This window comes from Loxodonta africana, chromosome 18 (genome assembly GCF_030014295.1).
Source record: "Loxodonta africana isolate mLoxAfr1 chromosome 18, mLoxAfr1.hap2, whole genome shotgun sequence".
Taxonomy (NCBI): Eukaryota; Metazoa; Chordata; class Mammalia; order Proboscidea; family Elephantidae; genus Loxodonta; species Loxodonta africana.
Window position 1 is genome coordinate 44,522,155 of NC_087359.1, and position 17,562 is coordinate 44,539,716.

General features: G+C 39.3%; 1 protein-coding gene across 7 annotated transcripts in view; it reads right to left on the reverse strand.

Moving 5' to 3' along the window:
* MMD (monocyte to macrophage differentiation associated) overlaps window positions 1–17,562 on the reverse strand; it is a 100,758-nt gene that overhangs the window by 74,519 nt on the left and 8,677 nt on the right. For all 7 annotated transcript variants that reach the window (XR_002786849.2, XR_010318363.1, XM_023553561.2 and 4 more), the window contains 5 exons: window positions 16,166–16,247; window positions 11,522–11,682; window positions 7,949–8,023; window positions 5,908–6,009; window positions 3,965–4,034 (listed from right to left, as the gene is read on the reverse strand). Coding sequence is in view for 5 of the 7 variants with exons in the window: in XM_023553561.2 (XP_023409329.1) it covers window positions 3,965–4,034; window positions 5,908–6,009; window positions 7,949–8,023; window positions 11,522–11,682; window positions 16,166–16,247 (490 nt within the window). In the remaining 2 variants the exon portion in view is untranslated. The remainder of the gene's footprint in view (window positions 1–3,964; window positions 4,035–5,907; window positions 6,010–7,948; window positions 8,024–11,521; window positions 11,683–16,165; window positions 16,248–17,562) is intronic.

Below are 17,562 nucleotides of genomic sequence, written 5' to 3' on the forward strand. Positions count from 1 at the left end.
TGAGATTTTCTTTGCAGGAAGGCTTTTAATTATAAATTTAATTTCTTTAATAGATACAGAGCTATGCAGATTTTTTGTTTCTTTTTGAGTCTGTTGTGATAGACTGTGTCTTTTGAGAAATTTGTCCATTTTATCTAAGTTGCTGTATACATGGCATAAAGTTAATTATAATATTCCTTTATTATCCTTTTATAATATATGTAGATCTATACTGATACTCCCTTTTTATTGCTGCTATTGATATTTTATGTTTTCTTTATTTCTGAATCAGTCTACTTAAGTTTTACCAACTGTATTGATCTTTTCAAAGAACGAACTTTTGGCTTTGTTAATTTTCTCTATTGTTTACCCATTTCATTCTTAATTTCTTTGATTTTCATTCTGTATTTCTTCACTTCCAGGTATTTTGGGATTAATTTGCTTTTCTTTCCTAGCTTAAGGTGGAACTTAGATCACCGATTTTAGAACTTTATTCTTTTATTAGGTTGTGTTTTCATTATCATTCAGTTCAACCTATTTTCTAATTTCCTTCAGATCTGTCCATTGACCCAAGAGGTCATTTAGAAATGTATTGTTTAATTTTCAAATATTTAGGGATTTTCCACATTTTCTTTGTTGTATGATTTCAATTCTTTTACATTTATCGAGGATTATCTCATGGCCCCGCCTATGATCTATCTTGATGAGCATCCCATACTTTAAAAGCATTTGCATACTGCAGTGATTGGGTATAGTGTTCTAAAATGTCAATTAGGTTACATTACTGATAATGTTCAAGTCTGCTGTTCTTACTGTTTTTTTGTCTACATGTTAAATTACTTGTTCAGTTACTGAGACAGAAGTATTAAAATCCCCAATCACAATTGTGGATTTGTTTCCCCTTTACTTTGGTTAGATTTTGCTCCACGTATTTTGAAGCTCTGTTACTAATAACTTAAGTACACCAACATTTAGGATTGTTTTATCTTCTTGATGAAAGAACCCTTTTATCATTATGAAATGTCCTCTTAATTCTTGGTATTGATTGTCTACTTTATCTGACATTAATATAGCCATTTCAATTTCCTTAATGATTAGTGTTTTCATGGCATACCTCTTCCATCCTTTTACTTTTAACCTACCTGTGGCTTTATAATTAAAGTGTGTCTCATACAAATGGCATAAAGCTAAATCTTGCTTTTTTATCCAGTTTGAAAATCTCTGCCTTTTAACTACAAGTGTTTAGGCCATTTTCATTTAACATAATTATCGATATGGTTGCTTTTAAGTTTCTCACCTTGCAATTTGTTTTTTACTTGGTCTCATCTAGTCTTTGTTTCCTTTATCTTCTTTTCCTGCCCTATTTTAAATTAAATTAGCTGAGTATCTCCAGTACTTTATCTTTTCCATTGGTTATTTAGCTGTTAACTTTTTTCTTGATGGCTACTTTGGGAGTTACAAACTACACCCCATCACAGCATATCTTTATTATTATACCCATACACAGAAGATAAGACCGTTACAACAATATACTTCCATGGGCTCAAACACAGCAACAATTGTGAGGATGGCACAGGACCAGGCAGTGTGTGCATAGGGTCACTATGAGTCAGAATCGACTCGAAGGCACCTAACTACAGCACCAATCTTTGCTGTGATATATTGTCCTTCTACATATGTTATAAACCCCACCTTAATCTTTTGAAGAAATCAAGAAATGAGAAACAGTCTTTTATGTTTACAAACTCCCTAGCTCTATCACATGAGACCTGTGCTACCTGCACAACTACCCCCACCACAAGCATGTGCATACTCACACAAATATACAGACTCTACATTCTAAACAATGAGCTATTTTCAGTTCTTCAAAGATGCTAGTGCTTTTGCCCTACTGTATTCTCTACTTATAACACTCGCCTCACCCCACCATCTCCTGGCTCCTGCCTGTCTTTCAGAATTAGCTTAAATATCATTTCCTCTGGTACTTGCTGCTGTCATGTGTTCCCATCACAACCTGCACTTTCCTTAGTCAAAGTCACTATCAAACTTTATTATAGTTTCTTATTTAAAATGAACTGTATTTTCCTGCTTGATCCAAATTCTATGAAGGGAAGTGTGGGGATGACCTCGCCTGATTACATAAACAAAGGCTACCTACTACTGCACCATTTGTGAAAATGTCAATTAAAAAATTAGATTAGTAAAAATTCTGGATAAACCTGTTTGATGATACCCAGAGGGAATGTACTTGGAGTTCTACTATAATGATTCATAACCCATTTACATAAACTTTCGAGTGTCCTGAATTGCCCTCTAATTTTATGTCCTTCACAGCAGATTTTCTCATTATCTGTCACCTCTCCCCTCTACCGTCTCCCGTTGCCTTCACCAAGTAAACTCTATGTATTTTTCATGCTAGGTAGCTATTCCAAAAACCAAACCCACTGCCGACGAGCCGATTATGACTCATAGTGACCCTATAGGACAGAGAAGAACTGCCTCGTAGAGTTTCCAAGGAGCGCCTGGCGGATTCAAACTGCCAACCTTTTGGTTAGAAGCCGTAGCACTTAAGCACGACGCCACTTATTAGAGCCATCATAAACCTTATATTTGGAAGAAAACTATTCTGTAGATTCTCAAACCTTTTACAAGTCTTTTCATGGATAGGGCAGGAACTATAAAGTTTCATTCTTACAATGTGCCTTTGAGCTCAGGAATGAAATTCTGACCACTGCAGGATGGAAACAGAGTTCGAACTAAACACGCTGTGACCTCCTTAATATAGCTGTTGTTGTTGGGTGCCATCGAGTCGATTTTCAACTCAGAGTGGCTCCATGTGACAGAGTAGAACTGCCCCATAGGGTTTTCTAGGCAATAGTCTTTATGGGAGTGGATGGCCAGGTCTTTTTCCTGTGGAGCTGCTGAGTGGGTTTGATCCTCCAACCTTTTGGTTAGCAGCCAACTGCTTAACTGTTGTGCCACAAGGACTTCTTTTACAGCCCCCAAACCCCAAACCTGTGGCTGTTGAGTTGATTCTGACTCACACAGGACCCTATAGAACAGAGCAGAACTGCCCCGTAAGGTTTCCAAGGAGTGGCTCGTGGATTCAAACTGCCGACCTTTTGGTTAGCAGCCGTAGCCCTTAACCGCTATGCCAATAGTAGCTAGTGCCAAAAAATGCAGAGTATTTGACACTGTACTACATTAGCTAAAGGCACACGTAACCAATTGGATGAGATCCTGAGGTTGTAACAATATACTGTTGTTTCTAATTGGCAGATACACACAGACTTCACAAGTATCATTTAAGTTGAAAGGGAGTTCAGAATACATACATGCGATAGCCTACTGGGGGTAATGTTACTCTTCCACCCATGAAAGTCCCCCAAATAAATTTTCAAGCAGTGTAAAAAAAGCACTTTCCTGAGAAAAACAATATGACATAAAAGCAAGTGATAGGAAAAGTAAGAGCAAGGGGATTTCAAAAATACCAGAAAGAAGATTGGACCAAATGACCTTTTAAGATCTTTCCCACTGATGAGATTTTAGAATTCTGTAATTCATATCTTCTTCATTGTAAGAAACCTCAAATTTTACCCTCTTCCGTTGAGAGGGTGAAGACAATCAATAAGTAATTCAATCAAAAGTACTGGCCTTGTTCTAATCAGAAACTTCTTTGGGAGGAAAAGGGTGGAGTTGACAGTGGGATACACAGAAAGGATCATCAAAAAGAATCAAATAAATACAGTAGATTACCATAAGGAAGAAACATGTCTACATTTATAGATCTTCCAAATTGTAGATGGCACCTAGTAAAAGTTGCTGGCACTTTCTTATTTGTAGATTTTTCTTCTGAGTCTTTTATTAACGGAAATGCTTTAATTTTAGCAAGAAAATCTATATATAATATATATGGTCACATTAAGAACCCCATAAATATAAAGGAAATAGGTGAAATAACTAAAATAATAAAGCCACTTCTTACCATTGATGTCACCACCAATGCTGGAGAAAATCCCATTGTGAGATAGAAAAAGAGCTCAACCACCTTATACCTGCAGGAACAGAAATGCGTTTATTTATATATTTCTGTAATACTGAGACCATTCCTATACCAGTTTTTCCTTTTGAAAAGAAATGTAAGCTCTTAACTATTCAAATGAAATGCATTTTCCTAGTAGTAGGCTCTTAGGCTTCCAACTAAAATATCATAATTGTGTTAACAATGAACTGGCATTTCTTTTAAGAATTGAAAAAAAAACATCAAACTGGATAGACTACCTGGAAAATGTTTTCTGCCACAAGTAGTTACCACTGAATCCAATTTGCCTTGCATTTCTCTCCTTCTAAGCCTACTGTGTTTGCCTACATTACCATTCCAATCCAGAGATATTAGAAACTGAACAATGAAGAAGGACTGGGATGCAACTGGAGGCCTAGTTTATCAGCTGCAAAGGAATAACAGCCCTAAGGAAAGAAGGGCATGCATTTTTGTTGTCTCTATTTTGTGTGCGCACAAACTCCAATTTGTTAGGTTCATCCCATTAGGCTACAGAATGTTTGATAACTCTAAGACACATATTATATTGAAATTCAATTTACATTTCTGCCCAAACTAGATTATAAGTTCCTCAAAGGTAGGGGTGAAATTTTATTCATGCTTGTATCTGTAGGGCCTAGAACAGTACCTGGTACATTTTAAGTACTTTCTAATGTCTGCCAAGCCAATGGCCAACAGTGACTCAGACAGTTCATCCTTGGTGTTTTATACTCAAAGTCTACCATGTAGTAACCATATCAGGAAACTGGGGGAGAATGGGTTTACGTGTTTAGTTTACATCTGAAGTCCTGGAAGAAGAGAAGAGATAGCTGCCTTATTTTACTTCCTATTTTATCCAAGGATATAAATTAGGGGCTTGAGGCCAAACAAGAAACCTGTTCCCTTGCGTTTACAGATACTGCATAATGCCATTAAGAATTGCTAACTCTGATCAAAAAGGTATTTAAGTGAATTTCCAAGTCATAGAGAAATTAGTCAAACGACCATTTTCTTCTAAAAAAGGGAAATAATACTTTGTGATAAACACAAATTGTGTTCAATTCTGAGAGCCATTTGGCCAACCACAATAGATAAAGAATTTAATTAACTATATCCAAGGACAATGATTTCACATTTGTGAGTTTTTCAAATTCTCGCATATGCGGTAACAGAGAGAGCCATGGAATAGCAACTAGGACATTCGGGTCCTGACTCAGAACGAGTCACTGATTTGATGCATGTTCTGGATGTCTTTATCTTTATAAGCATGAAGTTGGAATAGATGACCTTGAGGGTCTCCTCTACAGCTAATACTCTACATTTCAATTAGTTTTTCTTTATGTATTGCTGAGTACCTATAACTATGAACAATCAGTTAAAAAATCATGCCCACAGACTATTCAGAATTTAGATGTCCTTCCAAACAACCCCTTTCTCAGGGAATTCTAATTTGGAACACCTTCTAGGTTCCTATCTGGGTAAGTGGTGTGCTGAGCACTTAATATCTAATTTCTTTCATCTTCAAAGCAACCTTGAAAAGCAGTTATTTTCTCACTTGTGACAACTGTGAATCACAGAGATTATGGCTAGCTTGCCAAGAAGGCTAGTGTGCCTCAGGATGTGAAATGAGGTCCAGCTGACTCCAAAATAACTGCCCACGTGGCCTCTTTAACTGCATCAGATCACAGGAGCCATTCATTTCCTTCCACGGCAATCGTCCACCAAGAACAAATACCAATGGTTCCGAAGACTTACTAAAAACAGTATACATTCTGTTTATGTATTTCTACTATTTGGAAGTGCAAACAACAGAGTAAACTGTGTTTTAATACAGATAAAATTTAGGTACTGTATCTGAAATCTAGCAAGTGTAAATTATTTTCTCTTACTTTTCATGGTAGAGAAATACATAAATGGTTCCTCCAGCTGCCATGAGCCAGATAAACCAACGCATATGAGATGCCAGCGGTCCAAGTTCACGGAGGTTTAACCTAAAAATGTAAATATGACAACAAAGAACAGAAGTGATAAATGAAGGGAATTCACAGAACTTGTGTTTTCCTCTAGTCACTGAAAACTGGGAGAGTACTAGGATATAGTTAGGAGGAAAAGGCCCTCAGCACACAAGGTGGGATTTGGGCAATGCAGGTAAAATTAGTAACTCAAAGACAAAACTACCAGTTGACCTTTAAGACTCAGAATACTTCCAACATGGTTTAAAAATAGAACCAGCTAAAAGCAGACCTGGAGAAGTGGGTCCCAGCATACCTGTGACGCCCGACTTTCCTTATTTGGCAGACTATGGTAAAGGTCACTTGCCTTCTAATTTCTGACAATGTATTTGGAAACAAACTGCTTACAAAGCTGAATGAGAACCCTGAACAAAATCCCGAACTGGGATCACATACCCACAGCAGATACCTAATACACAGGCCAAGTGTCTCTATTACCCATCTCTCTGCCAGTAGAGAACATCAGAAGGAGTATCCCAAGCAAACATGCTGGGAGACATTTTGTTGGACTTTAACTGTGGACTGTTATGGTGCCTGAATTTGAAAACGCTGCAAATCACACTAATTTTGTATTACGAATAAACATGGGGGTGAGGGAAAAGGTCGTTCTGATTGGCTATAACTACAGAATTAATATGCGCAAGAGGAAAAGGTATTCCCTGCATATCTAAGACCACATACGAACAAATCCCCCACTTTAATATTCACTTCTTCATCTGCATTAAAAAAAAATTATTGACTTATTTTAAATTGAGGTATACTTCACAACAGCCTTTAAGTGTTCTTGCTCCAATATGAAGCAGGCCTGTAATTCAGTAGCAGACGCTGGGGAGAGGCAGCACTACTTTTTACTCCAACAGATAATTAGGTTCCTTTTGAATAATTGATGCTGTGTTAGCTGGGATGTAGCAGCTTGCTTCTAAATGATTACAACATTTGATTGCATAATACGAACTTCTGAGTGTTTAAAACCGGACCATGTCTTCAGGAGGGAAAGCTAAGGTTTCTTTAATTATGCGTTTCAACAAAAGATTCTATCTGATCAGTATCAAAAGGGCAGCAGGATAAAGGAAACTGAACAGAACACTGGGTATTTTAAACACAGTAAATCCCCGGGTTAGGAAAATCTGACTTACTGGACAACTCATACTTGCCCTTCAATGTTATGTAAACTTGCTCTCACTTTGAAACAACTGAACCAGCCCTACTCTCAACAATGAATTCATCACAATCATCTTCACTTGGTGCACCTGCAGCTTTTAAAGTGTTGAAAAGACTTCGAGCCTTTACCTGCACTAAAGTAAGGCTAAATAAGAACTATATGTACCTGTTCTGACTTACCTACAAATTCTTAAAGACACATTTACTTAGGCACGGATCTCATTTGTAACCCGGGGACTGTCTGTAGCTAAATAATTTGGCTAATTCTTTTACTCTATGGCTAAAGAAATGAGAAATGCTCTTGGTTTATAGCAGGTGCTGCTCTGTGAACTGAAAAACAGAATAAATTTCAACAGTGAGTTTGCTTTCCTCATATACAGTTACAGCAGCTCCAGTTGAACAATGTGATGTTGAAGTGTTCTGAACAGCAACAGAGCTGTCCAGAAAGCATAGGGAGAGCAAATGATATACATTTTGAAAATCAGCATGATATTGCCACCCATGTCCCCAGCACTGCTTAAACAATGCAAAGCCCCGATATGCATTCCGAACAGCACCAATATTCTCCCCTCCATATCTGCAATCTGACCCAAGTAAGTCAAATTGGGGGGAAAACGTGTGTGTTCTGTGTGTGTGTGTGTGTTTGCGTGCGTGATGGGGGCTGGAGGCAGGGGCAGGAGAAAGGGAGAAAAGGACGGCTGAGGAGTTCGAAGTATCATAAAAACACTATCTTCAAAATAGAAAGATTGTGTCTTACCATGGAGCATAAGAAGCAGCAATGAAGAAATAGATAACCATTCTATCACACATGTGAAAACAATGCTCCACCGTCCTAGTGGGGGAAAAAAAAAAACTGAGGTAAATTTTTTAGCGAATTAGGAGAGCGTAAGTAGGGGTTATCATCCCTTCACTATGCTGCAATTTCTATTCTTGTTCTAGTTTCTCATGGCATTTAAAACTTCACCTTCAAAGTCACACAGCATTTTAAATACAACGTCAGACAAAGATGGGGCCACAAGTAGAAACTTCATATTATTTTTAACGGTCCAGATATAATAGGTATCCTCACCTTGTATAAGACACATGGATAGACCTCTAAATGGTCAGGAACTCTAAAGTGGTAAATACAAACAAGCAAAAAAACAAACAAATAAATAAATGTGTCTTTTCTCATGTTTTGCATTTCTTTTGAATTCTATCAGTCTAACTTAAAAATGAAATTCCTTGAGGAAGGACTACTCTCTGGTCCCTATCACTGTGTCAGGAGCAAAGTCGTGGATCTCAGCAATCTCCCTGAACTCACATCACATTCTTCATGCCCATCCCACTTAGGCTGTCCTTAACGAAGCTTTTATTTTCAATATCCTAGCGTAGACAATAAGTTACAAGAAGGGAAATTAAAAATCTAATTTGGGAACAGGAATAACAAAAACAAAGCAAGCTGCATTTGCTACAAGAGGGTGGCCACATGGATTTCTCATCAAGTTTCTCCCCCTCACAGGGGAAAAGCCAGGAAGTGTGCAAAGATCTTGGCTCACTGAAGTCTAGTCACGAAATGGATGAGACAGGCTCCAGTCTCAAGTGCACAGCATCGTCCTGAATCCATTCTCAGTGCCCCAGGGCTAATGGCTATGGTGTGGTAGAGCACTAGCATAGAACTTGCCTCGCCATGTACACAGTACTGACTTGTGTTAGTGAAGGAGTGAAAAATACATTTGTGAGCAAGGACAGTTTCTAGTCTACTAGTCAGAAACTACGGTTTAACCTCAGATAATAATTTAGGCCATAGGTCTAAAAAAATCAAACATGAGACCAAAGCTTTTCAAACTTGTCTGCACGTTTGAATCAGCTGCAGAGCTTATAAAATACAATCCTGTACTACAATCCAGAAGATTCTAATTTAGAAAGGCTGGAGGGAAAGAAGGTGGAGGGAAAGGGAGATTTTGTTTTTAACTCCTTAGATGATTCTGATTTTTAGCTAGGTTTGGGGCCTTTCTAACACTGCTCTCTAGATTGTCATGCCGTGCACTATAGTGGGTAAAGTCAGACCTGGAATTTTATTCAAGATCTGCTACCCATCTCTCTGACCCTCACTTTCCTCACAGGCAAAATGCAAATAGTATCTCTACCACAGAGTATGCGTGAGCATTAAATAAGATGATATAGGCTGTGTGTTTAGCACCGCACCTAGCACATAGTAGGCACTCAAATATTAGCTCCTTCCCCTCCTTTGTTTAAATTAGGGCTATCCCTGGATATTAAAAAAATATAATGCAAGGCAAAAATCTACATGTGGCTTATGATTCTAGCAGTGCTATTTCAAGGTTCAAGAGAGTCTGGTTTCTATTACACCTTCCTCTCTAGACCCTGGCAGGGAGGCCCTGAAAACTGCAGTAGGCATCTACAACTCTTTATTGATTCAAAAATCTAGACATCAAAGCCAAGTCAGCCAAGGCAAACCACAAACATTAGATTGTGCCAAGAAGATAATGAAGTGTTCTGCTCTGGACTAGCCTCTGGGCTTTGTGACACTGTATCCTGAGGAGCCAGGACAGGAATTTTCGTGGCTCTCTCTTGTGTCCCAGAGCACCCTCACGATTCAGTGCTGTGGCTTTATTTTAAGCCGAGGATACTTATCGCCTTATAGGAAAAGGTTGCAGACTGCAAATGATATGCAATACTTCGAAGGCTTTGGTGAAAATAGCACAAGTCTGGCAGTCAGAGGTCCTGGGTTCAGGTTCTGCTGATGTCACTGACTCAGACAAGTCAGGGCACTTTGCTGAGCCCCAGTTTCCCCAAGTAAAAATTAAGGAGTTTGGATTAGAGGATGTCCAAGGATCCTTCCAGCTCTGAAATTCTATGATTCCACAAATGAGGAAACCAGTAATCAACTCATAAAACCCAAATCCTGCTCATAAATGAAGCATTTTTAAAATTTTTTATTGTGCTTTAAGTGAAAGTTTACAAATTGAGTCAGGTTCTCACACAAAAATTTATATACACTTTGCTATATACTCCTAATTGCCCTCCTCCTAATGAGACAGCATCTATTTTCGTGTCCATTCTGCCAGCTTCTGCCCCCACCCCCCACCCTCCCATCTCCCCTCCAGGCAGGAGCTGCCCACATAGTCTCATGTGTCTACTTGATTCAAGAAGCTTACTCTTCACTAGTATCATTTTCTATCCCATAATCCAGTCCAATCCCTGTCTGAAGAGTTGGCTTTGGGGATGGTTCCTGTCTTGGGCTAACAGAAGGTCTGAGGACCATGACCTCCGAGGTCCTTCTAGTCTCAGTCAGACCATTAAGTCTGGTCTTTTTACGAGAATTTGGGGTCTGTTTTATCCCACCGCTCTCCTACTCCCTCAGGGGTGAAGCATATCTTTTTAATAATAGATTATTTGAACAGCTTGAGATTTTGGGGGGCATTCTGTAAAACCAAAAGGTATATTCTTCTAATGTTATTTTAAATCACTCTTAGCCTATTGCAAAAGCAACCCATTCCCACTTGAATGGTGTGCTGCTTTGTATTTTCCAAAATGAATGCTTCACCCAGGGGAAGAATGCCTTTAAGCCCTTCTCCTTGGGAGGCTGAGGGCCATAGCATTGTTTGGAAAGTGCCTGGCAGCTAATAGTAGCAAAATATGTGTATCTATATATCTATATATATCCTATTTTTATATATATATATCCTATATATATATAAAATATATATAAAAAATAATATATACATCTAATATATCCACAGGACTTACTTCTAAAAGCTGAACTTTACAAAACAGTAAACCAAAGCTGTAGTATACCTCCTTATATCACATAGTCCTACAGTCCTTTGTCATTTTCAAAGCATTTTCACATACTTTATCTCATTCGCCTACCATAATAGCCCTGTGAGTCAGGCATTATTGTTCTCATTTTACTGATGAAGGAACTGAGGCTCTCTGAGGCCATGTGATATACTCGAGGTCACAGTTAAGTGGCAGGGCTGGGACTCAAAGCCTGGACTGCTGGCTCCACGTTCAACGTAATTTCTGATTACTGCACAGCTGCCGCTCTCCCTTGGTATGCTTGACGGCATCAGAAAAGAGCTCTCGGAATTTTAAGCTGTGAGTGCTGGAAACCAGTGAGGTTTTGTTTGTGGTTACTGAGGTTAAACACGCAGTACAGTTGCCCCGACGAGCTATGAGGCAGAATCAAGTCAATGGCAATAGGTTTGTTTTTTTTTGGTTTTCCCATCACCTGAAGAAAACACACTAGTATAGGAAACTGAGAAACACGTTGTGTCAATTATTCTGATCTGCTGAAATAAACAGCACGTTTTATCCACTGTACCTTAAGTGACTCTTTTTCCATGATACAATGTGAAATACTGTGGATACGATGAAGAGGGCACAAAGGCCCATTCCGTAAATCCATGCTGTTATCTTTTCCCAGCAGTCATCTGACAGCCGATGGAGGAGGGCACTGCCCACAATGGCTGGAACGATGAGGAACTGAGGGAAAGGTGAAGAAAATGAAAAATCCCAGGTTTTACTGAACAGAGACCTTTACTAAAAACACATAGGTTTACCGGGGACAGTTTTAGAAAAAATAATTTTAACCAAACATTTGCCTTTCCTGGGTAATTATAATGAGAGCCAGATGAAGTTGTCAGTTGCGGCACTAGAAACAGGTATGGTTGGTCAGTGTCCAGGAACTATGCCAAACGATGGGCACATGAGTAAGCAGTTAAGGATACAACATTACTCAACTGTTGCAAAACACACGTTCTTTATCCTAATTTCATTAAATAAAGACATATTTCACCCTATACTCTAATTGGATTTAGATTAACTACTTAAAATATTCAAATGGCAAGCATATAGCCAGGTTTCCAAGAGAGGTACTGCTTTTTAAATATTCTGTCCTGTTGCCCCCATGAGCTACTGAACTCCCATATTTCAGCAAAAGGTAAATGAATGAATCAAATCAGTATTGTAGTATACACACCAAACACAAAAATCAATTGCTCCAGTCTTATGTCCTGATTGATCTGGGGATGTACATTCTACCAATTTGGGGGCTACAACAGAGTCAGGGAGTTTTTGGGTTATTTCATTTTTAAGTACTGCCTTTCATGTAAGCCCTGGTGGCACAGTGGTTAACATTTCAGGTGCTGACCAAAAAGGTCAACAGTTCAAATCCACCAGCTGCTCCTTGGAAACCCTATGGGGCAATTCTACTCTGTTCTACAGGGTCACTATGAGTAGGAATTGACTCCGCAGCAATGGGTTTTTGGGTTTTTCGTGTAAGCAAGGGAAATCCACTCCCTAGGTCCACTTACTCAAAACATTTTGAGAGAACAGAATCTTGGAGAAAGAATTTGCACCATACTTCATACTTCATAGAAATATAAATTTCAAGGTCTAGTTGTATTAGTAAAAATTTTTTAATAGAGATATTTTTGATATTCGAACAATATACCTGGTAAAGAATACAAACTTTAGAAATTCTCTTTACCCTTTCTCCCCCCAATACCCACTTTTGCCCTCTTGCAAAGGAATATGAAATCCCTCAGATGAGCATGAATTTTCAAATGCTGAAGCTTTCACTGGCCCAGACCAAAAGGAGAAAATTAAGAACGATCAAGTTTTTTTCATTAAGCAAAATGTATTTGATTTAAAGGAGTATCCTTTATTGGGAGATCATGCCCTTCCTACTTTCTTTGTGTTAACACCCTCTCTTTAATGAAGTGATGACGATGGAAGTTCTTTGTTTGTATGTTTTGGAAATTTTAACTGGTCCCTGAAATCCAAAAATCTAGGACATGGTTTAATAAGTTTAATAATATTCTCCCTTCCAAAAAATTAATGTGGAGGTTTCGTCAGCTTTTCTTTCGCTTCAGTTTGTACAACTGTTTCTTAGCTTGTGGCATATCCAGAAGAGATAAATTAAGGATTATTTGCGGCCATCCTAAACAGACATGATTACTAAAGGTGAACTGTGCATCAACAGCCACAACCATTATATTTAAATGCTTTATGCTAAGTAACAGACATATCATTAATTATTTTATTGGTCAATAGTATGGAACCTATCAGGGCAGCTATTCCTGCAACTTTCATTGGTCTTTTGCACAGCTGGTAACTGGAGAAAACATTGGCTGCATATATTGAAGCCATGAGTGAAGAAACAGGTCACATGAACTATCGTTCAAACTTTTATATTCCTTATATCCTAATCCTGCCCTAGACTTTAAAAAAATTAAAAAACTTAATTTCTTAGGGGCCTGTGGACAAACAACTCTCTCAAGCGTTCAATTTACTTTCAGCTCTGTTAAATTCATGGAAAATGTAGTCAAGAATAAAAGACAGACACTCAGGCAAGGATGGCAGGAAGTCAAATTAGGCCGGGTATTTTTTAAAACCAGGTTTGGGCTCTAAGCATTCGCATCCTCTCGTGCTGCAAAGCTCCCTTCACGTGAGCATGTCATTAAGGCAAGGACAAAGGTCAGCTCAAGTCTAGAGAATTCCACTAAGTCCTTTCTGTCCCCAGAATCTAAGCCATGGGTTCCAGTGAGACCGTCCACTAAGAGGTTACGTGGAATTTCATTATTTAAGCCCTTTTATGGAATCCAGGGTAGGCATGTCAGGCACCAATTTTCTTCCTAAAAAAAAAGTTTTAGCAAGGTTCTAGCATAGTAATTATTTAAATAAAAATGTTTTCAACACCCAGGGACAAAAGACATCCAGTGCTAAATTAACTATTACCAAGTAGTATTAAAATACACAAAACAGATGCTTTATAAAGTTTGATTTATGCCAAGTAATGACCAAATGGCATTGTTCTATGAGATTATAAAGTAATCTACCAAAACCTATAACTTATTTAGGGTTTACTTGGCTCCATGGTTCCTTTACAGAAAACATTGTGACTATTTACTCTTTGACGGAGGGGAGCTGAAGAAATGAAAAGGCATAAGCTGAATTGAAGCGAGCTTTATTCTAATGACGTATGTAAGTAAGTAAATAATATACCAGCACCATCTAGAATCGTTAAACTAGGCTGTCCTAAACATCCTTCACCAAAAGAGTAAACTGGTCTCTAGTTCTTGTTTTCAAACTATCCACCAGCAAAAACAAAACTATATACCAGCTACCACTTTTCCCTCAAAAGTCGCACTAAATCCAACTTTCAAAGGGAATATCGAAGCCAGTGATAAGGGAATTTAATAATGACATGTGAAAATACATACATATTCACACATACCACATATACAAAAACACAAAAAGAAGAAAAGCACCAAAGCGTTAACAATTTATTTCTGGGTAGTTTTGTTTTTTATATATTTTTTCAGTATTTTCAAAGCTTCTTCTAATGAGCATATTTTGCTTTTATAAGAAAAAAAATTACACCTGAGAATTTAGGGACCACATCTGCTTCTCCTCAGCAATATGGAATAATATACGCTCTGAGAAGCAACAGCCACTATAGGCGTGTGGAGGAAGAGGCTACCTGTTTAAGGGTGCGGTGCAGCGGATTACTTACTATGACCCTTCTAGCCACAGCCTTTGTAACTCCCACCAAATGACTGGGTGAGGACTATGCAAATAAGGTGCTTGTGGCCCACCAAGGTGATTGGATAACTTGCTAGTAATATAAATAAGGTACACGGCATCTTGTGGGAGTAGAGCCATGCAAATAAGGTGTATGGAGTCATAATGAGGGAATTGGTCAGTCTGGCATCCTGCTAGGCTTAAAAGAACAATCAACTCCAGAACAGAAGGGGGCCTACTACCACCAAGAAAGAACAGCTAGGAGTGGAGTGTATCCATTGGACCCAGGATCCCTGCACTGAGACCTCCTAGACCCAGGAGGCAAAGAGAGAGAGCTGTAACACTGGAGACAGCAAAAGACAGCGAGAAGCAGTGGCAAAGAAACAGTGGCAACAGAGGCAGTGAAATAAGGAGACCAACAGGAGATGGCAAGGTGGGCTTCCTGGTCCTTAGAACAAGGTGGTTACAGTGGGTATGCTAACCCATGGGGCGAGACAGCCAAGCACCTTAGGGCACTTGGCAGCAGAGCTAGACTCACTGACCCATAGAACGAGAGAGCTGAGCACCTTTGGGCAAGAGGTTTGCTGGAGGATAGGTGCCTCTGGGCACTTATCGGCAGAGGTGAAAGAACTTTGTAACACTTGCCCAAGCAGGGCAGAGGCAGAGGGGGCAGAGAGAGGTGTGTCTGCAGGCATGACTGAGAAGAGGCTGTCCTGATCAAAGAACTGTATCCTGAGTGTTCCTGAACCTGAACTGTAACCTGATACTTCCCTAATAAGCCCCGTAACCCTCAGTATTGTCTGTCAGTTTTGTGTGGCCATTGCAACAAATTATAGAACCCAGCAAAGAAGTAAAGAGTGTCCTGGGAGCGACAGCTGGTGTGAGAATTGGTAAAAAGGTTGGAGGGCTGAGGCGTGTCTGGCTTCTCCCTCACAGGAATCAGCGTTAGGCTGTTGTTCTTGATTCTGCTTCCCCCTCGTGAAGTTAGAGGAGGTCAGATGCCACCACCACGCCATCTTTATACAGGGGATCACTCGGTAAAAAAAAAGTACCTCTTTAAACAAATTGTGAATTTTCCTCGCCAATGAATACAGCTGATTGTCTTGAAAAGGCGATTCATTTCATTCCAGGGCTGAAAGTCTTCAGGAATGGGTTTCTTGGATTTTCCTATAACTAAAGTACTTACTACTATTATTTTTTTAAAGAAGACCTTGTTGGAGAAAGCAAATCCAGGACAGAGCTGACTGTAGGTTAGGACACTCAAAGCGTTCTACCTGCTCACACAGTTTCTGGCGACATGATCCAGCACTGATACCCTGATAGGTAAGGTCACAGAGATAGGTAAATCCAACTAGTCATCCTGAGGTTTCTAGAGGTCATTACCCTTTCCTCTCACCAAAGCCCTTGGGGAATGTAGACATGGCCGAAACCTCATACTCACTGCATGCGTGTAACAGTTAGCAGCATGTTCATAGCAAGTTGGTTTGTAGCGGCCATTGGCTGGAGCCCGGTGGTTCATGAACCTGTAGAAACAAAAAGACATCATGTGGGAACAGCTCAAAGCCTGTAAAGAACAATGGGGAAAGCTGCCAGTGGTTGCTTGGCCTATTCTAAATGAAGAGGTGACTGCTGGAAATGCCTAGTTACGGGAGCAAAATCTAAGCCACTAAAAAGGTGTGAACTGAGCCAATGGCCATGGTCCTACAGCAAATACCCTAGTTTACTGGATTAAGCATTCTTTCAGTTTATTCAAAAGAAAAACCTCCTACCAATGGAAAACAAACATAAACCATATCTACTTTACTTCCTTCCACTGGTACCCCCTACACTCAAAAAACAAAACAAAACAAAAAGGCGGGCAGGCACAAGTAGATCTTAACGGCAATCAAGGAACTTTTTCTCCACTTTAAAATTGCTCATTGGTGTGTCATTAAATGAAAAGAAACACAATATATTTGAAAGGTTTCCACAGCCAGAACTTCAGAGGACTGCCTTATTTTTCTGGGTCCTGCAAATTCTCCACCTTTGACAAGGTGCAACGTTATTACTTTTTTTTCCCGCTCGTTTTAGTGAAAAATATTTCAGTTTTCCTTTTCTGACAGGTTTCCGCCTTCACAGGTTCCAGCTTTCACAGGTTTGACTGTATTTTCTCTCTCAAAATTCATATGGCTTTATACATGTAGATCTTTGAACCCTCCCTGACTAGCAAGCCTGTCCAACGAGCTTCCCTGTACTGTATTACCTGTTCTGGCACCAGTCAAGTTAAATAAATGATATCAGCTACCTGTAAGCCACCTAAAACAGGCGGTTCATTTTCTCCCCTTGCATTCTTCCTTAATTAAAAGAATTTACTCCAAAAACCAAACACATAACTAATATTTGATACTCTAGCTATAAAATTCACATACATACACAAATGTGTGTATGTATCTCAGTATCAAAATCTCTTCTAGGCATAGACAATCAGATTCCACACACTTTGTGCTAGCTTTATGACAATCAGCATTACAGTGAAAAGCAGGAATGGCACAGAACCTAAGGAGTCGAATACCATGTTTCCATTTACATGTTTGGGTGAGGATGCCCCACAACCAAGACCCAAGCCCCCCAAGCCAAACTTCATGAGGCTGTTCTCTGGAAGAAGGGAGATGTAAACTCAGGAGGAGAAAAACAGAGCTGTCTCAATAAAAGCGGAAAGAAAGCAGAGGCAGAGACTAGTTCCCCGACAGCACCGAAGTCTGGAGGCCCAGCTGCCATGCGTTCCCACATGTGGAGTCTGCAAGAGGTCAACAAGGCTCTTCACGATAAATTACCCTTCTGCTTGAACTAGGTTAAGGT